Below are 12796 nucleotides of genomic sequence, written 5' to 3'. Positions count from 1 at the left end.
TGGGGATCTTATCCACTGCTAATGAGGTGTTGGTCTGGAATTCCACGGAATTCTAAATTCCACATTTATTAAACTTGTACATCAATGGATGTAGTCTGAATGACAAAATAAAATGGTGAGCTAATGGAGCAAAAAGAGCATGGCTCACAGTTCGGCTACATCTCCGCCACCACAATTGAATCGAAAACGAAAGTTAACTTACTACGTTACCCATAATGCACTTTAGTGTTTTAAAGCTATACCTTTACTTTACAAACAGCCCGCTTGGAGTTTGCCAAATGGCACCTAAAGAATCTCAGACCATGAGAAACAAGATTCTATGGTCTGATAAAGCCAAGATTGAATTATTTGGCTTGAATGCCAGCGTCACGTCTGGAGGAAACCTAGCACCATCCCCATGGTGATTCATGGTGGTGGTGGCTGTAACGGATTTCCTCCTCTTCGTCTGAGGAGGAGTAAGGATCGGACCAAAATGCAGCGTGGTAAGTGTCCATATTGATTTATTCAAAAACACAACTGAACACTGGAACAAAATAATAAACGTGAAATATACAAAACCGAAACAGTACCGTGTGGCCCAAACACTCACACGGATACAAACACCCACAAACCAAAAGTGAAACCCAGGCTACCTAAGTATGATTCTCAATCAGAGACAACTAATGACACCTGGCTCTGATTGAGAACCATACTAGGCCGAACACAGAAACCAAACATAGAAAAACAAACATAGACTGCCCACCCCGACTCATGCCCTGACCATACTAAAACAAAGAATAAAATAACAGAACTATGGTCAGAACATGACAGTACCCCCCCCCCCCCCCCCCCCCCAAAGATGCGGACTCCGGCCGCAAAACCTGAACCTATAGGGGATGGTCTGGGTGGGCGTCTGTCCGCGGTGGCGGCTCTGGCGCAGGACGTGGACCCCACTTCACCACAGTTTTTGTCCGCCTCCTCAACTGCCCCCCTGGCCTCTTACGAGCGGCAACCCTTGCCGCCGACCTCCGACTGGGGACCCTCGCCACGGGTCCCGAATGGACGGGAGATTCGGGCAGCGCCAGATAGGCAGGAGACTCCGGCAGCGCCGGACAGGCGGGAGACTCCGGCAGCTCCGGAGTAATCACCTGGCCACTCTAGCCCGGCCGATACGAGGAGCTGGAATGTACCGCACCGGGCTATGCACACGCACCTGGGACACCGTGCGCTCCACCGCATAACACAGTGCCTGCCCGGTCCCTCTCGCTCTCCGGTAAGCATGGGAAGTTGGCACAGGTCTCCTACCTGACTTCGCCACACTCCCCGTGTGCCTTCCCCCAATACATTTTTGGGGCTGCCTCTCGGGCTTCCAGCCGTGCTGCCGTGCTGCCTCCTCATACCGGCGCCTCTCCGCTTTCGCTGCCTCCAGCTCTGCTTTATGGCGGCGATATTCCCCTGCTTGTACCCAGGGTCCCTTGCCGTCCAAAATCTCCTCCCAAGTCCAGGAGTCTTGTGTTTTTGGCCGCTGCTGCTGCTGCCCATTACCACGCTGCTTGGTTTGTTTTTTAGCGGCAGGGACTGGGAGACTAGTCAGGATAAAGGCAAAGATGAACGGAGCAAAGTACAGAGATCCTTGATGACAACCTGCTCCAGAGCGCTCAGGACCTCAGACTGGGGCGACGGTTCACCTTCCAACAAGACAACGACCCAAAGCGCACACAGCCAAGACAGCGCAGGAGTGGCTTCGGGACAGGTCTCTGAACGTCCTTGAGTGGCCCAGCCAGAGCCTGGAGCGGAACTGGAACGGACGTCACTCGCTCTGAGACCATGAAGTAGTTGTTCCCCTTGCTCTGTAAGAGCCGTGGCTTTTCTGGAGCGATGGGTAACGGTGCTTCGAGGGTGACTGTTGTCGATGGGTGCAGAGGGTCCCTGGTTCGAGGCGAGGAGCGGGACGGAAGCAATACGCTCACAGAATATAATACATTGTTTTCATCAGAAGAGAAATGTGTGCAACTGTTTCCAGCAATCAATATACTGCACACAATTCTAAATCACCCCATCAGTGTCCTACCAGGTACAATATATGGAAACATGTACGCAATTTAAATGTTTTACAATATTGCGGACATGCAGAGATACAAGTAACCCAACTGCATTGTTTGCAAGTAACTTTGGGTTACTCCTAAGTCCGCATCATTGGCAACTTCCATTTATAGTTTGGCTTTGGTGTGGATTGAAGTCTATACATTCATATCAGTTGTACTCCTCCATTGTATTAGCCTTTACTTATGTCTATTGTGGGTAGTGTTTCTTTGCACCAATGGATAGTCTACAAAACAATGAGCAAACCTGCCTTTGTATTGAACACATGGAATTGGATTGTGATACCGATGAATGAATCCGCTTATTTTGTATTTTCTTTCATAATTAATATTATTTGATTAGATGCGTGTGACATTTTTGGGTGAAATATCCATATTGTCCATAATTCTTCTTCTAGATAGCTGTACATGTACTTCCAATTTTGATCATCATGATTCAGTGACTGCAAAGGAAATGTATTGATCTACTGGGATTTTTAAAAGACAGACTAACTTTCTGCTTGGATTCAAGAGACGAATATGGCTGCGTTAATCTTTTTGCAGGCGTTCTTGTTTTTTTGATGAATCTATTTGCAGTTTCGACTTAGACTGTATCAGCTGTTCCCTTCTGAGTGACAATCCTGTCAGATCTTTTGTCAGTAACAACAACAACACTAAAAACTGAGTCTTTATTGTTCCTTTTAGCCCTTTGAATCCAAGGAAATGGTAGCTTGCGAGTATAGTTCATAGTTTGGAGTTAGTCTTGGCAATGTGACTGCTTTGTCTGCTTGCTTCTCTGTTTAGTATCTGTGACTGCCATATAAGTTTGAACTGGTGAAGTAGCTAATCCTTTTTTGATACCAATATTTATTTCTAATAATTAATAGCATGTCAATTTAGTAGATTATTGCATTTTATAAAGTGAAAATGCATGAAAAATAAAGCATTTGTCTGTATAAAATTACGTTTGTGGTTGCAGATTTATAGGCTGTACATAGAATGGTGTGTCCATAACCAGTGCTTGACTTGCACTGAAATAAGTGCCGGTACTCCTTTTGGGTGTAGGTATTGTGTAAATGTAGATGCAGAAACTCCACAATATTGTTTTAGCTAATATTCTATAAGAGGAACAGGAGCTCCAACAGTAGAACATTTGAGGTGCCAGTATTCAGCTCTGGTGAGCTCCTGCCCAAGTCAAGCACTGCCTATAACAATGCTTACTTTGAGATCATTGATTTGAGAATGGCATTTACAACTTTTTTTGTTGTAGAAAATACTACACCTTCGACAGTGGCTAGGTAAACCAAACGCGTGGATTGCACTCTGTCTGCAAACAGGCCTGCATTTTGTAAATTGTGTGGACTACCATTATAAAGCTTGACTCAGCGAAATGACGTTGTCACGGGTAGCAATGCACATATTGAGATGCAAGACTCGCTCTTACTGTCACATACAGTATTTCCTCATGTGCACGGGCTCGCTTGACGATTTGCACAGAGTGGTAGCCAGGGTACCAAGCAGTGGCGGTTGAGCCTCGCGTTTCAATGCTAATAGTCGTAACGGAAATATACTTTGCTGTTTACTTTCCCCATCTACGTCAGGGATACACCTCGCGAGATTGGAAAGAGCAAAATCGAAAGTTAAGAGTCTGTTAGAACGTTTGAGATCTGTTGTGTTGTATTTTTCAACATCAACAGATCTTTCAGAAATCGATAGGGAGTAAGAAGCAAGTCGTCTGAAATCATATTGCTGGGTTTGTGTGTTTGACTGAGGATCCTCCAGTTTCAAGAACTTCAAAGCGACAACAACATGGGTGCGCTTGATTTATCAATTACTCTGCATAATATTGGGAAGTATTTGCAAAAATACTTTTATAAATTTCTTAAAGTATTTATGGTATTTGGCATATTGTTAGCTAGTAGTCCTTCTCCCTAGATGGCATTGGGTTCTCGAGAGCTAATTCTTAGCCAACTGATTTAACTTTACGAACATGTTGACCTATTGGTTGATGTGGACATAATTCATATTTTTAATTTAACCAGGGAAATATGTTCTTTCCGGAGCTAGGTGTCGCTATGCATTACTGTTTTGGCACATTGACAGCCTATAACAGGGTTTGTACAAAAAGCTAGTAGCCAACACTTCAGCTTTAATGTTGTGTGGCACTGCATTGTGGCTGAGTCTGACCCCAGATTAACCCTGGTGTTTGTGTGCATATGTTTCGGGTTCTGTGTTGGTAATCGCTAGCTGCCACAGTCATAAACTTCTACAATTTATCTGATTTGAAATTAGATTTTAAACCTAACCTTAACTCTAACCACGCTGCTAACCTTATGCCTAACCACATTATGTTCATGAATTTTTACAATATTGCCAATTTTGACTTTAGCTGTGGAAACACTGTTGGGGGTTGCAAAATATGAATTTCCATGATCTGAAAAAAAGTGGACACAAGTACAGGCTACTTATTCTTTTTGATTGTCATTTAGCGCCTCCTTATGGAGACATTATGAAGGTAGAAACAAGTGGTGCTTCCTTGAGGACAGCAAAAGCTGATGGGGGAAATGACGAAGGTATGCGCTTTCAGGCTATTCACTCACAAATATTCAATACAATATCCAGTATTAATCAATTTCATATAATCAATTTCATAAAATAAATGCTATCATTTTCTTTACTGTTTTCCTGAAGGGGTGATTGCATCTCACAGAATGGCAGAGCATGACCGTGCTGCCATGGACAAGTACAAGAGACTCATAATGAAGGTGGCAAAGAGGAATGAAGTGGACCCAGCTGTTATCTGTGGCATCATCTCAAGAGAGTCCCGGGCTGGGACAGGACTGGACAAGCACGGCAGGGGGGACAATGGCAAGGCCTTCGGACTTATGCAGGTAGGCACATGTTTGAGGGAATAAGCAGTGCCTTCATATTTAATTGAAATTGTATCTTATTTATTCCCATCCTGAGGTCAAATGTTGACATTATATTTGATAATTGAAATCAAATTGTATTTGTCACACACGTGTTTAGCAGATTTTATTGCTGGTGTAGTGAAATGCTTGTGTTTCTAGCTCCAACAGTGCAGTAATATCTAACAATACACACAATCTAAAGTAAAGGAATGAAATTACGAATAAATCAATATTTGGACGAGCAATGTCAGAGCGGCATAGACTAAGATACAGTAGAATAGGATAGAATACAGTATATACATATGAGTAATGCAAAATATGTAAACCTTATTAAAGTGACTAGTGTTCCAATTATTAAAATGACCAGTGATTTCAAGGCTATGTATATAGGGCAGCAGCCTCTAATGTGCTAGTGATGGCCTTGAGATGGAAGCAGTTTTTCAGTCTGAGTCCCAGCTTTGATGCACCTGTACCTACCTCGCCTTCTGGATGATAGTGGGGTGAACAGGCAGTGGCTCGGGTGGTTGTTGTCCTTGATGATCTTTTTGGCCTTCCTGTGACATCGGGTGCTGTAGATGTCCTGGAGGGCAGGTAGTTTGCCCCCGATGATGCGTTGGGCAGACCGCACCACTCTCTGGAGAGCCCTGCGTTTGCGGGAAGTGTAGTTGCCGTACCAGGCGGTGGTATAGCCCGACAGGATGCTCTCAATTGTGCATCTGTAAAAGTTTGAAGGTTTTAGGTGCCAAGACAAATTTCTTCAGCCTCCTGTGGTTGAAGAGGTGCTGTTACGCCTTCTTCACCACACTGTCTGTGTGGGTGGACCATTTCAGTTTGTCAGTGATGTGTACGCCGAGGAACTTGAAGCTTTCCACCTTCTCCACTGCTGTCCCGTCGATGTGGATAGGGGGGTGCTCCCTCTGCTGCTTCCTGAAGTCCACGATCAGCTCCTTTGTTTTGTTGACGTTGGGTGAGAGGTACCACACCCCCAGGGTCCTTCCCACCTCCCTGTAGGCTGTCTTGTCATTGTTGGTAATAGACCTACTACTGTTGTGTCATCTGCAAACTTGATGATTGAGTTGGAGGCATGCGTGGCCACGCAGTCATGGGTGAACAGGGATTACAGGGGGCTGAGCATGCAGCCTTGTGGGGCCCCAGTGTTGAGGATCAGCGAAGTGGAGGTGTTGTTTCCTATCTCCACCACCTGGCTGCGGCCCGTCAGGAAGTCCAGGAACCAGTTGCACAGGGTGGGGTTCAGACCCAGGGCCTCGCTTAATGATGAGCTTGGAGGGTACTATGGTGTTGAATGCTGAGCAATAGTCAATGAACCAGATACTAACATAGGTATTCCTCTTGTCCAGATGGTATAGGGTAGTGTGCAATGCGATAGCGATTGCATCGTCTGTGGATCTATTGGGGCGGTAGGCAAATTGAAGTGGGTCTAGAGTGTCAGGTAAGGTAGAGGTGAAAAAAGCACTTCATGATAACAGAAGTGAGTGCTACGGGTGGTAGTCATTTAGTTCACTTATCTTTGCGTTCTTGGGTACAGAATCAATGGTAGACATCTTGAAGCATGTGGGGACAACAGTCTGGGAAAGAGAGAGATTGAATATGTCCGGAAACACTCCAGCTAGCTGGTCTGCGCGTGCTCTAAGGACGCAGCTAAGGATGCCATCTGGGGCGGCAGACTTGCGAGGGCTAACGCACTTAAATGTCTTACTCACGTCGGCCACGGAGAAGGAGAGCCCACAGTTCTTGGTAGCAGGCAGCGTCGGTGAAACTGTTATCCTCAAAGTGGGTGAAAAAGGTGTTTAGCTGGTCCGGAAGCAAGACGTTGTTGTCTGTGATGTGGCTGGTTTCCCCTTTGTAGTCCGTTATTGTCTGTAGACCCTGCCACATACATCTTGTGCATGAGCCGTTGAATTGCGACTCCACTTTGTCTCTGTACTGATGTTTTACCTGTTTATATTCGGCCATATTCCCAGTCACCTTGCCATGGTTAAATGCGATAGTTTGCACTTTCAGTTTTGTACGAATGCTGCCATCTATCCACGGTTTCTGGTTATGGTAGATTTGAATAGTCACAGTGGGAACAATATCTCCTATACACTTCCTGATAAACTCAGTCACCATATCAGTGTAATTGTCTATGTTGTTCTTGGAGGCTACGCGGAACATATCCCAGTCCGCGTGATCAAAACGATCTTGAAGCGTGGGATTCTGATTGGTCAGACCAGCATTGAATAGTCCTAAGCACAGGTACTTCCTGTTTGAGTTTCTGCCTATAGGAAACTCATACATTTCGTGACCGCCACAGCCCTGGTGATTTCTGTAAAAATCACACATTTTTACAGATTGACACTACCCCAGCCCCGAGCGGTGGCGGGCACACTCCAAAGGGGGAATGGAACAGTGAGGAGCATCTCCAACAAGGCACTGAAATTCTGATTTTGTTCATCAAAAGAATCCAGGAGAAATTTAATTCATGGACCAAGGAGCAGCAACTGAAAGGTAATACTCTTTTTCTCAGAGTTTTTTATAAAAATAATGAATATACCTGTTTCAATTGAATATGCAACTATTGCAATATGTTGTTTACCCAGGGGGAATAGCAGCCTACAATAAGGGAGATGACCGTGTAGAGTCATATGAGGAAGTGGACACTCACTACTCCAATGATGTTGTTGCCAGAGCTCAGTGGTTCTACAAACATGGTTATCGTGAAACAAGTAAATAACTGTTATAAACCATTATACACATGTTGAAAATGATAAATACACCAAATAATAATTACACTTTGTGGTTCAACTTCAAACCTTCTCATCCAAGTTTCTTGTTTAGTTAAGTCTTTCAGCAAACTCTTATGGTTGATGCCAAACAGTCACAAATTCATTTTATTTAAAAAAATGCCGATGCTATAATGTACTGAAAATCTAAAATTGTAGTTCATTGTGTATATACTCTATTTTCTTCCCTATTTAGCAAACCTCATTAAAGTAGCAGCTGTTGTAGTGGGAGTTGCAGTGGGAGGAGGTATCATCATTTTATCAGCATTAACATTGTACTTCATCAAGTAACTTTTCATAAAGTAAAATATTTCTGTATCTTGATAGTATATATTTTTTGTGTGGTTGATTTACTTATAAAACAACAAGAATTTACGAATAATTATATACGTGTAAAAGTGTCATTGGAATGTCACATTGTCAAACTCTTAATGAGGTTGGCTGTGTTTTAAAATGTTTGTATGCTTGGCCTCACAGGTTCTGCTGTTGCCCTGGCACCAATAGTCCTCACAGGGATCGGGTTTTGTGCTGGCGGGATTGCAGCTGGATCAACAGCAGCAGGCATGATGTCTGCCGCGGCCATAGCCAATGGAGGTGGGGTAGCAGCAGGGAGTCTTGTTGCTATTCTACAGTCAGCAGGTAAGGATCGAACCAAAGATGAACAAAGATACAATATTTCAATGCCAATGAGTTATGAATGAAAGCTAAGATGATGGTGGGGTTTTTAACTGTTAAAAGCTCATACGACTGAACTGAATGGATCATAGATTGTTTTGCTTTTTTTACTTTGATGTATTGGATGTTTGTAGATCTCAGATGTGAGTGAGACCGTGACAGACATTGTGTGGTATTCCCTCAAGGTGCCGTAGGGCTCTCGGGAACGGCCACTGCAGTTGTTGGAAGTGCGGGAGCAGCCATCGGAGGAGCAATGGGAGGAGCTGTGGGATGGCTGAAAACAAAGATTTCTTAAATGTTCCATAGAGGCTTTGAAGAACACCTGTCAGTAGTGCAATACACCCTCACACTGTTGATACTGCATGCTTAAAGTATTCTACTTGTCAACTGAATAAATAAAAAAATCCATTGCAACTCTGCTGTTAAGAAAAAGAGGTTCTCTGAGGATTGTTCCCTAATTTTGCAGTTGAAATTAGCTCAGTGGTTCTACAGCCATGGTTATGGTATAAAAAAAATAAAAAAATTAACCTTTTATGAACATGTTGAAAATTATGACTACACCCAGTAATAATTACACAACTTCCAACATTCTCATCCAAGTTTCTTCCGTAGTTGAATCTTTCAGCAACTTGTCATTGCCCAATATAATTAAACATTTCTTATTTTCTGACCTTTTGGAATGTTTTTAGTTGACTGTCTTGGTGGGACTGGTAGCAATATTGATGTTACTCATATTGATGTTAAAAAAGGAAACAGAAACCAGTTGTTACTTACTTTATTAATGTGCTGCTTGACAACATGCCTAGTAAAGTTTGCTTAACTATATATCTTTGTCTGTCGTGATTACAACACAAAGCATATGGAAACATTGTGACAGCGGTACTCTAAAGAACCTGGATCTCATCGATGTAAATGAAGGATACATCCCAGGCGGCAGTTTGAAAAAGTGCAGAGTTTACAATCTAGTCATCGCGCCGAACGTCAATGTTAGCTGGCTATTGTGAGGGACTTTATGCTAAAAGCTAGCTGTCTATTGGATACAAGCAGATTCGTGAGTAGCTAACATTCCATTCTACAAATAAATCGCCATGGAAAATGCACTGAAACCTCCGGGAAAAATAGACTGATTGTAATTTAGCACTGACCTGGAAAAGATGGAAAGAGGATTTCAATTTGTACATGGCTCTTACAATGACAGAAAAACCTGAGGATTACAGTGCCTTGCGAAAGTATTCGGCCCCCTTGAACTTTGCGACCTTTTGCCACATTTCAGGCTTCAAACATAAAGATATAAAACTGTATTTTTTTGTGAAGAATCAACAACAAGTGGGACACAATCATGAAGTGGAACGACATTTATTGGATATTTCAAACTTTTTTAACAAATCAAAAACTGAAAAATTGGGCGTGCAAAATTATTCAGCCCCTTTACTTTCAGTGCAGCAAACTCTCTCCAGAAGTTCAGTGAGGATCTCTGAATGATCCAATGTTGACCTAAATGACTAATGATGATAAATACAATCCACCTGTGTGTAATCAAGTCTCCGTATAAATGCACCTGCACTGTGATAGTCTCAGAGGTCCGTTAAAAGCGCAGAGAGCATCATGAAGAACAAGGAACACACCAGGCAGGTCCGAGATACTGTTGTGAAGAAGTTTAAAGCCGGATTTGGATACAAAAAGATTTCCCAAGCTTTAAACATCCCAAGGAGCACTGTGCAAGCGATAATATTGAAATGGAAGGAGTATCAGACCACTGCAAATCTACCAAGACCTGGCCGTCCCTCTAAACTTTCATCTCATACAAGGAGAAGACTGATCAGAGATGCAGACAAGAGGCCCATGATCACTCTGGATGAACTGCAGAGATCTACAGCTGAGGTGGGAGACTCTGTCCATAGGACAACAATCAGTCGTATATTGCACAAATCTGGCCTTTATGGAAGAGTGGCAAGAAAGCCATTTCTTAAAGATATCCATAAAAAGTGTTGTTTAAAGTTTGCCACAAGCCACCTGGGAGACACACCAAACATGTGGAAGAAGGTGCTCTGGTCAGATGAAACCAAAATTGAACTTTTTGGCAACAATGCAAAACGTTATGTTTGGTGTAAAAGCAACACAGCTGAACACACCATCCCCACTGTCAAACATGGTGGTGGCAGCATCATGGTTTGGGCCTGCTTTTCTTCAGCAGGGACAGGGAAGATGGTTAAAATTGATGGGAAGATGGATGGAGCCAAATACAGGACCATTCTGGAAGAAAACCTGATGGAGTCTGCAAAAGACCTGAGACTGGGACTGAGACTTGTCTTCCAACAAGACAATGATCCAAAACATAAAGCAAAATCTACAATGGAATGGTTCAAAAATGAGAGACATACCCCAAGCGACTTACAGCTGTAATCGCAGCAAAAGGTGGCGCTACAAAGTATTAACTTAAGGAGGCTGAATAATATTGCACGCCCAATTTTTCAGTTTTTGATTTGTTAAAAAAGTTTGAAATATCCAATAAATGTCGTTCCACTTCATGATTGTGTCCCACTTGTTGTTGATTCTTCACAAAAAAATACAGTTTTATATCTTTATGTTTGAAGCCTGAAATGTGGCAAAAGGTCGCAAAGTTCAAGGGGGCCGAATACTTTCGCAAGGCACTGTACAAAGTGAAGCTACTGTGTTATCTCATTGGGGTAAAAGGTAGAAAGATTTGTGAGACCCTGTGTATGGGTAGTACAAAAGACAATCTCTCTGTTGAGGAAGTAATTGCAGCACTGGATGCATTTTGTGATCCCAAGAAAAATTCAACAATTGAGAGGGAATGTTTTCATGCCAATTCAGGGCCGAGATGAGAGTTTAGACAAATATCTCACTGAATTGAGGACTCTAGTGGCCACCTGCAACTTTGGAGTAATCACCGACTCTCTTATCAGGGACAGGATTGTGTGTGGCACGTGTGACCCACACTTAAAACCTGTCTAGAACTGGGGTTCAGCGGAACCCCTCGCCAACAGCCAGTGAATTTGCAAGGCGCCAAAATCAAACAACAGAAATCTCATAAATCCAATTTCTCAAATATACAAGTATTAGGCACCATTTTAAAGAAAATTCTCGTTAATCCAGCCACAGTGTCTGATTTCAAAAAGGCTTTACAGCGAAAGCTCCACAAACGATTATGTTAGGTCACCACCAAGTCACAGAAAAACACAGCCATTTTTCCAGCCAAAGAGAGGAGTCACAAAAAGCAGAAATATAGATAAAATTAATCACTAACCTTTGATGAACTTCATCAGATGACACTCATAGTACTTCATGTTACACAATACATGTATGTTTTGTTCGATAAAGTGCATATCTATATCCAAAAATCTAATTTTACTTTGGCGTGTTATGTTCAGTAGTTCCAAAACATGCAGTGATTTTGCAGAGAGCCACATCAATTCACAGAAATACTCATCATAAACATTGATAATAGATACAACTATTATACATGGAACTTTAGATAAACTTCTCCTTAATGCAACCTCTGTGTCAGATTTGTAAAAAACTTTACGGAAAAAGCACACCATGCAATACAGCGTTCAGAGCCCAAACAAGCCAAAAAGATATCCGCCATGTTGTGTAGTCAACATTTGTCAGAAATAGCATTATAAATATTCACTTACCTTTGATGATCTTCAACAGAATGCACTCCCAGGAATCCCAGTTCCACAATAAATGTTTGATTTGTTTGATAAAGTTAATAATTTATGTCCATATACCTCCTTTTGTTAGGGCGTTTGGTAAACAGATCCAAACGCGCGTGCAAGTCCAGCGGAAAGGTCAGACAAAAAGTCCAAAAAGTTATATTATTGGTCGTAGAAAGATATCAAACAAAGTATAGAATCAATCTTTAGGATGTTTTTAACATAAATCTTCAATAATGTCCCAACCGGAGAATTCCTTTGTCTGTAGAAAAGCAATGGAACGCGAGCTAACTCTCTCATGATCGTGCGTCACGAGCCCATGGCTCTCTGCTAGACCTCTGACTCATTCCCCTCTCATTCAGCCCCCCTTCACAGTAGAAGCCTGAAACAAAGTTCTAAAGACGGTTGACATCTAGTGGAAGCCTTAGGAAGTGCAAGATGACCACTGTATCTCCAATAGGGGCTGAGTTGAAAAACAACCAAACTCAGATTTCCCACTTCCTGGTTGGATTTTTTCTCAGGTTTTTGCAAACTTCAGAGTGTTTTCTATCCAATACTACTAATAATATGCATATATTAGCATCTGGGACTGAGTAGCAGGCAGTTTACTCTGGGCACACTTTTCATCCAAAAGTGAAAATGCTGCCCCCTAGCCCAAACAGGTTATTAAGAGAGTGCTTACTCAG

At 42.6% G+C, this 12796-nt stretch overlaps 1 protein-coding gene across 2 annotated transcripts; it reads left to right on the top strand.

Moving 5' to 3' along the window:
• Window positions 1-3482: 3482 nt before the first annotated feature.
• Window positions 3483-9255, top strand: LOC110505449 (lysozyme g). 2 transcript variants are annotated; one of them, XM_021584675.2, is made up of 8 exons: window positions 3483-3873; window positions 4550-4633; window positions 4752-4951; window positions 7324-7480; window positions 7573-7698; window positions 7952-8002; window positions 8233-8394; window positions 8616-9255. In XM_021584675.2, the coding sequence occupies exons 1-8, from the start codon at window positions 3870-3872 to the stop codon at window positions 8723-8725; spliced, it is 894 nt and encodes a 297-aa protein (XP_021440350.1). In that variant the 5' UTR covers window positions 3483-3869; the 3' UTR covers window positions 8726-9255. The 2 variants fall into 2 exon arrangements, with proteins under 2 accessions (XP_021440350.1, XP_036818675.1); XM_036962780.1 differs by lacking the exon at window positions 7952-8002.
• The last annotated feature ends 3541 nt before the right edge of the window (window positions 9256-12796 follow it).

This window comes from Oncorhynchus mykiss, chromosome 25, assembly GCF_013265735.2.
Source record: "Oncorhynchus mykiss isolate Arlee chromosome 25, USDA_OmykA_1.1, whole genome shotgun sequence".
In the NCBI taxonomy this organism is placed as follows: Eukaryota; Metazoa; Chordata; class Actinopteri; order Salmoniformes; family Salmonidae; genus Oncorhynchus; species Oncorhynchus mykiss.
Note: the sequence above shows the minus strand (reverse complement) of the source record. Positions and strands in the feature narration are given on the sequence as shown.

Excerpts from the sequence above, each read along its gene's own strand:
- LOC110505449 (XM_021584675.2), top strand. Across the intron at positions 4,952-7,323 it reads AGGCCTTCGGACTTATGCAG|ATTGACACTACCCCAGCCCC; the intron begins GTAGGCACATGT and ends ACATTTTTACAG. Across the intron at positions 7,481-7,572 it reads CAAGGAGCAGCAACTGAAAG|GGGGAATAGCAGCCTACAAT; the intron begins GTAATACTCTTT and ends TTGTTTACCCAG.